The sequence below is a fragment of the Gopherus evgoodei genome, chromosome 1 (genome assembly GCF_007399415.2).
Source record: "Gopherus evgoodei ecotype Sinaloan lineage chromosome 1, rGopEvg1_v1.p, whole genome shotgun sequence".
NCBI lineage: Eukaryota > Metazoa > Chordata > Testudines > Testudinidae > Gopherus > Gopherus evgoodei.
The window spans coordinates 228877080-228893096 of record NC_044322.1 but is presented as its reverse complement, the minus strand read 5'-3'; the positions used below and the strand labels follow the sequence as shown (position 1 = coordinate 228893096).

The following is a 16017-nucleotide window of genomic DNA, read 5'->3' as shown; positions in this document are numbered from 1 at the left end:
AAAAATCATACGGAAGGAGGATTTGTTAATGCTACCGGAAGCAGCGTTAACTGTCCCTGTGTATTCGGCGTGCTCAGTGACCTGTCCAATGATGGCTAGCTAGGTCACTGAGCACAGATGCTGGCTCAGAGCCAATGGCTGCACTGCCCCCCAGCCAGCCAGGCTGCCACTGCTGGGTGTGAGTGCAGGAGAGCAGAAAGGAACATGGAGAGTGAGCCACTTAATCTCTGTGGGGGTTGGTCTAGGGACCCCTATTTTATATATCAGGTCCGACTCTGCCCAGCAGCATATGTGCAGCACTAGCAGAGAAGCTGTATTGAAAACACAGCTCCCTTTCGCCGCACACATTTTCAGTCGGTGTTTTCTGTTTATACCTTTCTGTATGGGAGAGGAACACAGTATCCATTGTTCATAAAGCACTTTGGAGATAAAGGGGGTTCTAGAACTCTTAGTTATTGTATTATCATTTGTAGAATGACAGGCTATGATGTGCACAAATGTCCACTAGTGACCAGGCTGAGCAAACCAAATTCATGTCACTGGTGACCCAAGGTATGATTCAAGCCAGCATGGCAGAAATGGGAAGGTTAGTGCTTTTCAGTACATTGTATCATTCTGCCCAAAATGACAAGTCATTAATAACCATTACGTATGTTTTAGTGACTGAAGAAGGTCGATCTTGAGACCTCACATGATGCAGTACATTGCCCATAAGTCCTAACCAATAACCACTATTATTTTCAAACAATTGATTTCTTTTTTTTACTAAACTCTTACATTCTGTGCCTTGTATTGGACTAAAGAAGTTTTAAGTTTGTTTTTAATTTCCAGGTCAGCTAACATAAAATCAATAACGGTCTGGTGCAGATTTTCTTCTTGAAATGAACGGAGAATGGGTGAAAGCAGCATTAACTCTCTCCAAATTTCACTCATTATGTGTGAACTTTCTAATTTTGGTTTTCTCCTCCTTCCCCTCCTCCCATTTTCTTTTGCAGCAGTAAATTGGGTAACAATTTGTTCCTCCTCATTGTTATACCTCTTCAGCACTGCACATAGGAGTGGTCAATGCCAGAGCCTGCTCCCACTGAAATCAATGAGAGCTTTGCCAGTGAAGTCAATGGAAGCAGAAGCAGGCCCTCTTTACTGGAAATTTATTTATAGATATTCTCAGTCAGGGCACAAACTTGCAACTCTTATTCATGCAAATAGTCCCTACTAGAGTGGTTAGTGCTGTTGACTTTAATGAGACTGTTTGAGTGAGGGAGGACTACTCTCAGGAGTAAGAGCTGCAGGTACCCATTTATAATAAGAATAGTGGAATATGGTAGGACAAGTGAAAAGCTGAGTTCTGATCCTGGTGTACCACACAGCACTTAAGACCCAGTCTTGCAATCTGTGATGCACCTTCTGAAAATGACTAAGGCTCCCAATTCCTCCCCTTGAAGTCAATGGGAACTAAGGGCTCTAAGTCCCCATTTAGGCACATGCTTAGCTTTAAGCACTTGAGTAGTTACTGAAGGCAATGGGACTTAAGCACATGCTTAAGTGCACTGATGAACCAGGCCCCAAGCACTTCTTGAATCCAAATCCTCAGCACCTTACAGGCGCTATCTCTTTCTACCTAATAAGCCTCCAGCAATCTCTTATTCTTAAAAAGCCATCAAATCTAAATGTGTGATTGACAGTTTAAGAAGCCAAGCCAAACAAGTATTTTCAATCATATCTGAAGAATAATTGGTTCCCCTTTTATTTGACAGCTCCTTCCTTTTACTGGGGAAAAATGCAGCATGTGAAACAGTCCAACATCAAAAGAAAGCATCAGACAGTCCATGTGAGTGTTCAGCCTGAAGGATAAAGAATGATCTGATGGGCTTGTAAACAGCATTGTGCAGAAGAAGACTCCTTTGCTTTCCTAGGGCCTGATCTTGATGGATGCTGAGCACTCACAACTCATACCGGACAAATGTTCCCCTCAATTAAACCTGTGACCATCCGACATAATCAAAGGCAGAATTTGGCCAATTGACGTAACTGGACTTTAAGGACACTTTGCACCTTGCAGGATTAAGTTCTATGCTACCTCCCCAAACTCACTGGATCTGATTCTGCTCTCACCCGAATCAATTTTACAACAGTGCTACTCCATAGACTGCACTTAGTGTGTATTATTACACTAGTGCCCAGAGAACCGAAACAGGATCAGGACCCCATTGGCGTGCCAGGCACTGTAGAAACATTCGGGTCCCTCCCCTAAAGAGATTACAGCCTAACCTGAATACAAGACCCAAGTGGGAGAACAAACAATGGAGAATATGAGGGAGGGAGAACTAGGGGAACAGTGATAGGGAGACATAGTCAAGGCCTAATCCTGCAAGCCCCACTCAGGTATCTCAAAAAGGGACTAACTGAAGTCAATGGGACTATTTGCCCATAACAGCAACTCCAATAAGGCCTTAGAGGATCAAGACCTTAAGAGCTGCAGTAGGCAGACTGTGGCATCTACTTTTTTTTAACATTTTTGCTCAACTTCACTATAGGCTGTACTTCTCATGGAGGCAGAACTCCCACTGAAAAAACAAGTTTGCCTATATCAGAAATGCACCAGGATAGGGCCATTTATTTGTAACTTTTGTTGTGAATGATTTTTAAACAGACTACAGCATCACAGGAAGTGGGTATTCACCCACGAAAGCTCATGCTCCAAAACGTCTGTTAGTCTATAAAGTGCCACAGGATTCTTTGCTGCTTTTACAGCATCACAGCCAATCTAAAAGATAAAGGTCTAATGCCAACGGGAAGAATCCTGCACTCCTTTCTCAGGCAAATTGTCCCTGGTTTTGAGTTGGGCCTTATGTGATATTTCTTTACGCCATCTTGAAAAGATTCTACTTGCCTGCTCAGCTGGCATGAATCATATTTTTTGGAACAGGAGGGAAACATCACTTTTTTTCATTAGCATCAATCATGGTAAAGGATGAGTAGGGTAGATATTGTGCATGGATTATGGAGCATTAAGGAAATTTTTTCAAGGTTGATTTACACTAACTTCAGTGCATACAGTTTACTATCTTGCATAAAATATATTTTTGTCTTAAGTAACTATTAAATGCATTGAAAATTTGATAAAAACAAACCTTGAGTGCTGACAATCAAGACTTCTCTTCCATGACCTGCTAATCTTGCCATGGTAAAGGCATGAAACATCCTTCAGCAGTGCAACAGAAGTATGCAAAAAAAACCAGTAAGTTCTTTGCAACAGAAATGATAATGTAGCGCTTTGATTTGAAGTAACGAATCAACGTCATTTCAATGTTCACTAAAGTAGCTGCACAGTGCCGTGTCATCAAAATGAAGATGATCTGTCATTGTCATTCAGGAAGATTGAAATTGTAAAATCCATAACATTGTGATGGTTTTGCTTTGAAATAACAGAAAAAGAAAACATTTCAATGAAAGATGGTTCTTTCCTCCTCAGTCCAAGACATAAGCCACATGATGGTTATTTAAGCAGCACTCTGTGCCATGTCAGACTCTAAGTGCCATCCGTTTTTGAAATATGATCATTAAAAACAGCAAGCCATTTATACAAATGAACTGGGTACGCAATGTGACTGATTCATGTGCTAAAGAAACCTGGAGTGTAAATCAAAAAAGCTTTGCAGATACTGCACACGGGATTAGCTTTCAAGTTTTTTCCCCCAGTTTCCACTGTTTTTGATCTGTTGTGCACTTGGATAAAAACCAGTAACACCAGACAATAGCCTATAAAAAAATCTCAAAATTATACCAGTGGTATTAAAACAAAGAAACAACAAGATGCACAATTTTTTTCTGGGATTTAAAGCACAGGGCTGAATTATTAGAAATTCTGAAACAGTAAGATTGTTAATAAAAGTACTTATAAATAAATATATCTACAATATTTAATAATTTAAGGCTCACAAAAAACTAACATTTTCTCAACAACAAAACCAAAGTTTTCTGCTATAGGGTTAAAAGCACCAAATTCACTTCACATACTAGTTAACCAGATCTGTACTGATCACAAGGGAGAAATCTGAAAGTGTTTCTTAGCTAATGTTTCTAGTGCTTTAATGAAGTCATGTTTCACAGGAAAATAAATACCCCATTCATTCTTAAATACAATTACACATATATAAAATATATTGGAATAATTTCAGTTTGAAACTACAGTACAAAAAATATCCATTCATCCTCCATACACAACCCCCCTCCCAATCTTTTAATACTAAACTTTGAGCAAGTGAATTAGTTACAAATGACCCATTTAAAATCACAGTTTGCTAAAGTAAGTGTCTACAAATAACACCAGTTTGCACTGTAATAATTTACCAGCGCCTGCATCATGGAGTGTAGCTTATTCTTAGTCTATTTTAAAAACAGGTGACCCTTTGTGTCCTGGAAAAAAGAACATAAAAACATGTACTCCTGGAGATCTGTTCAATTATAAAATATAGGCTGACTTAAAATACTGTCTAAGTGATACAAAAAATTGTATATATATATATACATATAGTTTCCAACATCAACAAATCCTGCTGTACCTCAGAACCCAAATTCATTCCCCTCCTTACAGGTCTGTTTCCCTGTTGGTGTCCAGACACAGTGCATAGAGGGATTTTCTAAGATCTAGGTTGCTTTTAGCTTTGATATTGGTTTTCTCTAAGGATCCAGTGCCATTGTTGATCCCCTCACTGTTTTCCAAGTGCACAACAGATTTGTTCAGAGAGTTTTTACTGTGACTTCTCTTCAGCTCCCCCCCAGGTGAGCTGCCCTGAGCGCTGCTGGGTTCCTCCTTGAGAATAGCCTGCTCTTCGTTGTCAGTTCCTCGGTGGTAGAAGTAGTTGAAGTTGGACACGATGACAGGTACGGGAAGGGCTATGGTCAGCACGCCAGCGATAGCACACAAGGAGCCCACAATCTTGCCCCCTACAGTGACAGGCCTCATGTCCCCATAGCCCACAGTGGTCATAGTCACCACCGCCCACCAGAAAGCGTCGGGGATGCTGGAGAAATGGGAGTCTGGGTCGTCAGCCTCAGCAAAGTACACAGCACTGGAGAAGAGGATCACCCCGATGAAAAGGAAGAAGATGAGGAGCCCCAGCTCCCGCATACTGGCTTTCAAAGTCTGCCCCAGGATCTGCAGCCCCTTGGAGTGTCTGGAGAGCTTGAAGATCCTGAAGACCCTGACCAGGCGGATGACCCTGAGGATGGCCAGGGACATGGCTTGCTGCTGGCCCCCATTGTTGTTGCTGGTGGTGCTGGGGGCCCCTGGCTCCTGTTGCTCCTGAGCCAGCTCTGTGCCCAGGGTGATGAAGTAGGGGATGATGGCCACGATGTCGATGATGTTCATGATGTTCCTGGAGAACTCAGGCTTGCTGGGGCAGGCGAAGAAGCGCACCAGCAGCTCGAAGGTGAACCAAATCACACAGGTGGTCTCGATGATAAAGAAGGGGTCGGACAGGCTGCTGGGGGGCTGCATCGGGGGGGCCTCCAGGCCGGTGCCGTTCAGGGCTGCCCCGTGTGGGGGCAGGGGGGCCTGCAGCTCCCTCTCGTCCCTGAACTCGGGCAGGGTCTCCAGGCAGAAGGTGATGATGGAGATGAGGATCACCAGCACGGAGACGATGGCGATGCCCCGGGCGGAGCTGGAGCTCTCCGGGTACTCGAAGATGAGCCACACCTGGCGCTGGAACTCGTTGCGGGGCAGGGGCTTCTCCTCCTCCTTGATGAAGCCCTCGTCCTCCCGGAACCGCTCCATGGCCTCCTCGCCCAGCTGGTAGAAGCGGATCTCATCGGCGAAGACGTCGATGGAGACGTTGACTGGCCGGCGCAGCTTGCCCCCGGACTGGTAGAAGTAGAGGATCCCGTCGAAGCTGGGCCGGTTCCGATCGAAGAAGTACTCGTTGCGCAGCGGGTCGAAGTACCGCATGCGTTTGTCCGGGTCGCCCAGCAGCGTGTCCGGGAACTGGTTGAGGGTGCCCAGCTGGGTCTCGAAGCGCAGCCCGGAGATGTTGATCAGCACCCGCTGGTGGTGCAGGGCGCGCTGGCTCTCCTCCTCCTCCTCGGCCGCCGAGGCCATGGCCATACCCAAGCGGTGCCCGCCTTCCTCCGGCAGCACCATCGCCTCCTCCTCGCCCCCTCCAGGGTAGGGGCGCGGCGGCTGGATAGGAGCGGGCGGCGGCGAGGCGCCCCGGGGACCGGGCACCCTCCGGCTGGTGCTGCCGGTGCTGTTGCTCCTGCTTCTGCAGCCGCAGCTGCCCGCCCGCGGCTGCTCCTGCTCCGGGGCGCCTCTGCAGTCATTCAGCCAAGCTGGGGCGACGGCGGAGTTGGGGATGTGGAGCAGGTCCCCCCGCCGCCTCGCCCGGCCAGCTCCAGCATCCTCGCCCCCTCCCCCGATGGCCGTGGCGCCTCCGTTCTCCAAAGTCACCAGCGCGATCTCCATGGGCAGCGGCGGGAGGGAGGCGCAGGGCAGGCGGCGGGCATACTGCGCTCCCCTCCTTCCAAGCCGGCCACCTCCGGGCTGCCCCCGGCCGCCGCCTCCGGTCCGGAGCGCTAGTGCGCCGCGAAAGGCAGCCCAGCCGAGCCCCAGGGAACGGCTCGGGGACCCGGATATGAACGAGCGAGTATTAGGCTTGACGTCAAAGAGGATCCCTTCTTCCCCGCGCCCCCCAATGCAAACAGCCAGCGGTTACCAGGCTACAGCTTCCCCGCCTGGCAAACACGGCCCGCCTCGGCCAGCCGCCCTGCCCCTCGCCCAGCCCTGCCCCTCGCGGTGGCGGCGGCGGCCCCCGGGGGACAAGGGGATGCTCCGGTGCCGTGCACATTCCTCCCTGCAGTGGGAACTGCCCGGGAGTCAGGGCAGCTGAGCGGGGAGAAGGGCACTACAGGTAGTTGACTTCACCGTGGAAATTCTCCCCCTTGGATCTCAGTCACTCTCAAGCAGACCCAGGGAAATTAGTGGATCTACTCCGGGTGCACACTGGTTTCACTGGGATCTGAATCTGGTCCATGGGGAGTGGGGAACGGTTCTCCATGGAGAAATGGCAGGGAAAAAAAAGTGAAATATGGTAAAAGAGGGAACCATTCCCGAGCTCCTTACTCGGCAAAGTGACCACTAGGATCCATCGGACAGCGATCGCAGTGGGCTTTAATGGGAATATAACCATCCAGCTCAGACCCAGAGAAAGTCTCCTTTCAGTTACAGATCCATTGATGCCAGTGCTTTGAAGCGGTGTAAGGGAGAAATGGGTTGAGGAGAAAAGGATCGGCTATACAGGACCCAGAACCGCTGTAATAATGTGATGTAAGAAAAGACATGGGAAATTGTATCTCGCACCACAAGGGGGTATTTTCCGTTTGTAGGGTACATGAGCGATTGAAGTTATACAATTAAGCCTGTCCTATAGTGAATGTATAGACATCGCCCCACTTCAAAACACACACACGCTACCTCTCTCACACACACATGCCTGCACACACAACCAGTTCAAGCTGAAACAAAGGATTATACTGCCTGTCCCCGTTCATGGATTATTCGTTAAAAAGGATTTTATAGAGAGAGGTCTGTAAAGTCTGTCCGGCTACAAAACCTCATATACACATAATGAAAATCATAATCAGAACACACTTTGGGGATTCTTTTGGCCTTTCGATTTTTTCCAAGTTCAGAAAGAACAAAAAAATGGGGTGTTGGAGCCTACCCTGAGTTTGCTTAGCCTGCAGAAAACATGAGCTGATATCTGTTTCAAAGCCCCTCCCAAGGAGAAAACAAAATATTTTCATCCGAATAAATTTCTGTTCAGGATTTCAGCATGTCAACACCATTGATCATGTTTTCCATTGACATAGGTTCTTAATCCACATCAAAACTTTGTAAATGTCAATAGATTCAAATTTATTGGAGAAAACGGATTGAGGAGCCCCTTATCACACTGAGTGGAATCAATGCTAAAATATTATTTGTTTGCCATCTTCAGTACATCTCCTCAATTTCTATAGGGGATTATAATAAATATGTATAAGAATATTGTAATATTCACTATTTTACAATGTGCTGTACCTATTTTTTAACTGCTGTGGATTTCTGGGTTTCTGAAATAATCAGAAGTAAAATATTTAATATTAAAGTGGAAAACCATTTTCCTCCCTCTGCTATGCACCACTGCAGGAACATTATTCATTACTGCATCCTTTTGTTATATTCATGTGGCTGTATAATGATTTGCCTCCTTTCACGGGAATTAATTCATTTCCACTTAATGTAAAATGTTATCTCTGTACAGAACATATGCCCACACATATTAACCATTCCTGAAATAGAAAAAAACATAATTATATTAAATGGTTGTCGTTAGTGATTATTTCCTATTGACACGGTTCTGTTCTATAATTTGCTCCCAGATCTAACACAATAACAGTGACATGTAAGGCTATGCAGCTATTACCTAGGGTCCAATTCTGCGAACACAAGTGACTTTACTCACGTGAGCAGTCCCCATTGAATCCAATAGGACTACTGGCCCAGGAGCAAACTAGTGTGTGTATCTGCAACATGGGGCCCTTATTTCACAACACCACTTATTTAGATAATAATTCAAATGTGCAAAACACATTTTAATACCCTCTGGGATATTATTTATTGCTGTGTTTGCCATCAGACAGACCTGCAAATAGCACCCAATTGGTAGCAAAGATTCCTGACTCTAGCCTCCCTCCAAGAGAATAATAATCCCATTTCAAAAGGATACATCACCAGAAGTTAGCCTGGACCTCTCTGAGTCAGTCCCAGTACTACTATCAAATCACAGGAGTGGAAAGAAATCTCCACTGTTTCCACTTGGGTGCCATGGAGCTAGCAAGCATATTCCAGAAAAGAGCTCTGGTATCTAGTCATCACTGTAAACACTTTCTACACCCATTCATGAACCTCTTCCCTTAAAAACTCACTCATACATACCCACAGACACACATCCCTGCTCACATTCACCCATTTGACACCCATCCACAAGAACATATAAGTTTCCCAAACATACACTGGATTACCTGTATACACCCACCCATACCCAGGCACATCCACCCATGTATGCTCCCATGCATGTACCTGTACTGTATTTTCATGAACACATAAACCCACTACACCTCTGCACTTACCCACTCACAGAGGTGTATGAATGAACCTCCTCTCTCACACACACAGCCTATTCTCTTTAACCAGTTCTCCCACATTGCACCCACACTAATCCATCCATGTTGACAAACACCCCCCAAAACATCCCATACATACCAACCTTCATCCCTTCATACACATGTCACATACAGATCCACACTCATGGGAGGGAGAATTGCAGAGGGTGTTTCTGGGGGTGAGTATAGGTGGATGCACAGCTCAATGCATATTCTTGAAGCATTCATCTATATTCACCCCCAGAAACACTCTCTGCAATTCTCCTCCCCACCTTCATGCCCCACTTAACATACACAGTGCAGTAATATGGTGGAGATCACAGCCTTTCCTGGCACAGCATCTAGGAGTTGATGCTACTGCCTCTTTTGCGGAGTCGGGAGAGGAGAGAATGGGAGAAGGACAGGCAGATTTCTGCCTCCCAGAGTGTTCTGTCCTAGCCCCAGTCAGGCATGAGAGAGCACGCACTCTGTGACACACTGTACCAGCATTTATCTGATGACTGCAGGAGTTTCTGAAGAATTTAAGCTTTCATTTGAAACAAAGTTCTAGCCCTTACAGTTGTGAAGGTAACCTTCTGAAGGTGAACTGATGCAGTGCTGTTTTCCTGATTTTGGAGGCAAATGGGAATTATAGCTTTAAAAGAGAGATAAGCTGTCTTCATTTAGCTCAGGTAGGGCGTTAACTCTGAAACCTAATAAAGGAAATTAAAATAGCAACATCCTTAGTTCTTGCCCTGCTGATCATTTTAGCAGAAACATCTGACTACTTTGGGATTGTGGGCAATGTTTGGGTAGAATACAACTATTTCTGTTCTCTGTCTCTCCCCCTCCCCCCACCAGCTTCCCAGTTTAATCATCCTGGGAACCCTCATGTCCTTGTCCCATTGAGTCTGGGTCCCCTTCCTCTATACAGAGCAGGTTTTCAGGATGTTTTGTGTGAGGGGGGCATGATGGACAAGCAAGGAGGTGACAGGAAGCAGGGAGTAGCTCTGTTCAGGGCCCCCACATTTCTCAGTGTGGCTGAATGCTTTCTTGAAGGGTAGTAGTGTCTATGGAAACTCCAGGCAGAGGGCACTGGATAGGGAGGAAGGCATGGAAAATAGGTTGACTTGTAGATAGAGTAGTAGTGCTGCCAATATTTTAACAAGGAGCTTTCTCAGAAATGTTCCACTTCACTCAGTGATACATATGACATTCCTTGGATAACATAACCCCAACCACACTTGCATCCACACCAAAACATTCCATTCTTTCCAGCTCCATCCATGTGTCAAAGAAATCAGCACTTCCACTCTCACTTTGTCATACTTCCTACATGGCTCTCCTATCTGTTCCTCATAGAAGGACCAGGTGGATTGGCTTGTGGCCTGGGTAACAAACCTCCTCTGGTGATTGGTTGTCTGGTAAATGGGATTCCTCTGGTTCTTTAGGTGGGTAGGCCCCTTCTGACTGCTGCTGGTTTCTCCTGGCAAGCGGGATGCACAGGAAAGGGCAGCTTCTTCTCCTTTGCTAAGAGCAGAGGGAAATGTTTCCCTTTTCCTGGTTTAAAAGAGTGCTACTCCCCTGGAACACCCCCTCTCACTGGCTTGTGAAATGAGGCCTTACCAGGAAGGAGACTCTGAAGTGTGGACAGGAAGAGGAGCCAGTGCCTGGCTGAGGCTCCCATCTTTTCCCACCAGTGCCTTGGAAAGGCCTTCCCATAGCAAGTGCCTGAGAAAGAAAAAGGGTATCCCAGCTGTCATACCTCAATCTCCTCTCTAAAGGCAGACCTGTACCCAACCCATTATCTCCTTATACTCAAGCATACATCCCTCTGCCAGCTCCCTCCCAGGCATAGATAAATAATATAATCATACATATATTTACCATTGAATCTCTATTTTGAAAGGTCTATATTTTTTCTAAAATACAGAGAATTGCACAATGTGCCATGGAAGGACCCCCCACCCCAAGCGTCCATCTTTACTTGTTTTTCAGTCAGTCCAGAGCAGAGTCCCCACCCTGGCCACATTCTCCATTGTGGTAGAAATGGGGATGGGAAGCATGTACTAGCTTCACAGGCCATGCCAGCTAGAGTTGAGCAAAATATTTCTGCCAAAGCCTTTTTCAGTGAAAAAAGCATATTTGACCATACCAAAACATCGAGCGACTTTTCAGCTTCACCAATGTGTTTGCGTCTAAAACTGATTTTTTTTTAAAGTCAGTACATTTTGTTTTGATATTTTCTAATCAAAAGGTCAATATTTTGATGTAAAACAACTTTTTGTTTAGAAATTCCCTTCCATTTTATTTTTTTTAATTAAAAACCTTTAAAAAATTCTTGACATCTAAATGAAATGTTTGTTATCCCAAACATTTTTAAACATTTATTTATTGATAGTTTTGAAAAAAATATGCTTTTGGACCAACCCAAAACATTTGGTTTTGTGTGTGTGTGTTTTTAAAATTTTTTAGAATTTCCAATGAACCAAAAAAACACAACAACCCCAAACCCCAGCCTTTTGCACAGCTCAGGCCTGGTCCACACTACGCTGTTAAACCGATTTTAACAGCGTTAAATCGATTTAACGCTGCACCCGTCCACACTACACTGCTCTTTATATAGATTTAAAGGGCTCTTTAAATTGATTTCTGTACTCCTACAAAATGAGAGGAGTAACGCTAAAATCGATATTACTATATCGATTTAGGATTAGTGTGGACGCAAATCGACGTTATTGGCCTCATTATTTTACAGTAGCTACCCACAGTGCACTGCTCCATAAATCGATGCTAGCCTCGGACCACGGACGCACACCATCGAATTAATGTGCCTAGTGTGGACGCGCACAATTGACTTTATAATATCTGTTTTGTAAAATCGGTTTAAGCTAATTCGAATTTATCCTGTAGTGTAGACGTACCCTCAGATGCTCCCTGCCCAGCCCCACACTCTGGACACATACACAAATAATTTTGTTTTCTTGGCTATGAATCATCTTGGGGAGACTAGCTGCTTCCAGTTTCATTTACCTGTGTGCCCATGTGCTCTTCCCCTTGATGCATCCCATCCTCACTAGTGCTGCAAAGGTGCATCACCCTAGAAATACATAACACTGAGCTGTAACTAGCCCTGCTGAGATCTCTCTTGATGTTGATCAGCTTTTACCATTGACTTCAGCTGGTGTAGGGGTTGGAGTAGGAGAATGGGCCTCCACTGGTAGGTGGAGTGGGGGGCAGGGTCAGCTGTGGAAGTGGTTATCTACCATACCTTCCCCCTTGTTTCCTCTCCATTCATGCCACAGCTAACGTATAAATAACATGTCCCTCCTGGGTAAGGAAGCCATTTGAAGCAGAGAAGCTGCTGAAGCGGTTAAAGGCAAATCCATGCCCTCCCTTTGCTAATCCTCCAGCAGCTTGATCCTGTGTTGTGATGATTCAGGCCACAGAGAGAGAGTGAGTTTCTGCAAACTGCCATAGTCCCTGAGGGAGACCCCTGTGTGACTCTTATTTCCTATTCAAGAGGATTAAGTAGAAGGCCATTGACAAATCACAGTAAACATCTGTATTTGAGCACTTTCTCCATCAAGGTCTAATCCACAAAGAAATTCATTAATGAATTCAAGACATTCTCACTGTTCTATCTATAGTGTGTGCCTGATCCATTTTAATGTAAGCTGTGCAGATGTGTATTTCTGTGCCACTGATTTTTTATTTATTTCATGTGCCAATCTACTAAATTACCCTCTTCATCCAATGAGATGCAGAAAACTGCTGTGTAGATTCATTCCTTTGCTTTTGGACTGTACACTGCATCACATACATTGATAATAGCTGAAAAGCTCTGAGAATTATAACAAAGCCAGCTGGTGTTCCTATCCTTTATATTTCCCTAGAATTAATGCACACGTCCTTTAGCACTTTACCGTCATATATTGTAGTATATGGAAAAGATTTAAAAGCAAGATTTATTTTATTTTCTGTATTTTGCTTTGATTAAGATTATAATTCCTCAGGGATATTTTCTTTCTTAAACTGAACATTAGGCTAATTTTCTGGTTAATTTGGTGCATTATGGCCAAAATGTCTAAACGTGGACATTTTTTAGGCACACAGAAAAAAAGCAGCTTTATTTTCCAGAAGTGCCAAGACCCCAGCTCCCCTTGACTTGAAGAGCAGCAGTGAGTGCCCAGGACTTCTGGAAATCAGGCCACTTGCATACACTTATATAGTGATTTTTCTCCAGAGAGCTCAAGGTGCATACAAAAGAAGACCTAATGAGACCCATTTTACAAAGGGGAAAATGGAGGTACATAGATATGAATTGATTTGTCCAATATCACACAAGAATTTAGCTGCAGCACTGGCAATAGAATGCAGATTTCTCAATCCAGTGTCTTACGCACTGGCCCACCCTGCCTCTTAAAACAAAAAGAAAGAAATAGAAAAAAATTAAAAACAAGACCATCTATTAGACTAGAGTGGTGCTTCTAGGTACTATCTTGTGTACAGGCCATATTTCAATATCATCCTGCTCCCACTGAAGTCTATGGGAGTTTTGTCACTGATTTTAGAAAAAGCAGGATCGGGCCTAGGGACTATTACAAATCCAGCTGTTACAGGGTATTTTCCAATCCACTCTCAAAGCTTTGGCCTCCACCAAAGAGCATGAATCATTCCGACTTGCAAACACGTGCCTGATTTTTTTAATCTCCATCCTTTTGCTACTTACAGTATATTACTGTGATGTAATCTTTAACTCTAGGGACATGACATTAAAGGGAAATTCACATTTTTTGCCTTTTTTTTTTAAAAGAAAAAATGCCGGAAGAATAAACCTCTACTGTTAAGTTTCAGCTGTTACCACCTGACAGGATGCCCAACTCTGATAATAACTTTAATCACCCAGTTTAAATTTCAAAAGTTGAATACTGCAAATAAAGACTTCATGATCGCTAATTTAGTCCTAAGTGGAGCTATAGGATCTGGTCCAAGAAGTGAATATAGCTGGACCGCTTGGTAATAGTGACCATAATATAATTAAATGTAACATCCTTATGGTGGGAAAAACATCCCAACACAGCAACATTTAGTTTCAGAATGGAGAACTACATAAAAATGAGGACATTAGTTAAACAGAAATTAAAAGGTACAGCGTCAGAAGGTGCATGGAAACGTTTTAAAGAGGCTCAACTTAGAAGTATATCCCAAATTAAAAAATACAGTAAGAGAACCAAAAAGTGCCACCATGGCTAAACACCAAAGTGTAAGAAGCAGTGAGAGGCAAAAAGGCACCCTTTAAAAAATGGAAGTTAAATCCTAGTAAGGAAAATAGACAGGAACATAAACTCTGGCAAGTGAAGTGTAAAATATAATTGGGAAGCCAAAAAAGAATTTGAAGAACAGCTAGCCAAACACTCAAAAAGTAATAGAAAAAAAAATTAAGTACATCAGAAGCAGGAAGCCTGCTAAACAACAAGTGAGCCCACTGGATGACTGAGATGCTAAAGGAGCACTCAAGGATGATAAAGCCATTGCAGAGAAACTAAATTAATTTTTTGCATCAATCTTCATGGCTGAGGATGTGAGGGAGATTCCCAAGCCTGAGACATTCTTTTTAGGTAAAAAATCTGAGGAACTGTCCCAGATTGAGGTGTCATTAGAGGAGGTTTTGGAATAAATTGATAAAATTAAACAGTAATAAGTTACCAGGACCAGTTGGTATTCACTCAAGAGTTCTGAAGGAACTCAAATGTGAAATTGTAGAACTACTAACTGTAGTTTGTAAGCTATAATTTAAATCGGCTTCTGTACCAAATGACTTGAGGATAGCTAATGTGATGCCAATTTTTAAAAAGGGCCCCAGAGGTGATCGTGGCAATTATAGGCCAGTAAGCCTGACTTTTGTACTGGGCAAACTGGTAAAAACTATAGTAACGAACAGAATTGTCAGACACATAGATTAACATAATTTGTTGGGTAAGAGTCAACATGTTTTTTGAAAAGGGAAATCACCAATCTAATAGAATTTTTTGAGGGGGTCAACAAGCATGTGGACAAGGGGGATCCAGTGAATATAGTGTACTTAGATTTTCAGAAGACCTTTGACAAGGTTCCTCACCAAAAGCTCTTAAGCAAAGTAAGCTGTCATGGGATAAGAGGGGAGGTCCTCTCAGAGACTGGTAACTGGTTAATTGATAGGAAACAAAGGGTAGGAATAAATGGTCAGTTTTCAGAATGGAGAGAGGTAAATAATGGTGTCCCCTAGGGGTCTGTACTGGGATCAGTCCTATTCAACATATTCATAAATTTATCTCTTTTTCCAGATCACAGCGAGGTGGCAAAATTTGCAGATGATACAAAATTACTCAAGATAGTTAAGGCCAAAACAAACTGTGAAGAGCTACAAAAGGATCTCACACAACTGGGTAACTGGATTACAAAATGGCAGATGAAATTCAATTTTGATAAATCCAAAGTAATGGACATTGGCAAACATAATCCCAACTACACATATAAAATGATGAGGTCTAAATTAGCTGTTACCACCCAAGAAAGAGATCTTGGAGTCATTGTAGACAGTTCTCTGAAAATATCCACTCAATGTGTAGTGGCAGTCAAGTCAGCAGCAGCCAAGTTGTACTCGCTTAATATTAATTATTATTACTATTACTGTACTATTATTATCTGACCATAGCACCTAGATATATCAGGGATATATTTGGTATAGCATTGTTATGGGTATGTTAGAAATCAGATTAGAAAACTCTAATTTCAGAAATCTGTGATTCAGCAATGAAAAATCACCCTTTGGCAAACACTCTGCAAGTTTTT

The 16017-nt window shown here is 43.7% G+C and overlaps 1 protein-coding gene and 1 pseudogene across 3 annotated transcripts in view; both read right to left on the bottom strand.

Moving 5' to 3' along the window:
- The window catches only part of KCNA5 (potassium voltage-gated channel subfamily A member 5), a 31646-nt gene extending 24992 nt beyond the window's left edge, over positions 1 to 6654 (bottom strand). For 2 of the 3 annotated variants that reach the window (XM_030538739.1, XM_030538759.1), the window contains exon 1: positions 3135 to 6654. In XM_030538739.1, coding sequence (XP_030394599.1) covers positions 4592 to 6463 — 1872 coding nt within the window. In that variant the 5' untranslated portion in view covers positions 6464 to 6654 and the 3' untranslated portion in view covers positions 3135 to 4591. The remainder of the gene's footprint in view (positions 1 to 3134) is intronic. The other variant, XM_030538750.1, reaches the window with a different exon arrangement.
- Positions 6655 to 10815: 4161 nt separating this feature from the next.
- The window catches only part of LOC115637470, a 28203-nt pseudogene continuing 23001 nt past the window's right edge, over positions 10816 to 16017 (bottom strand).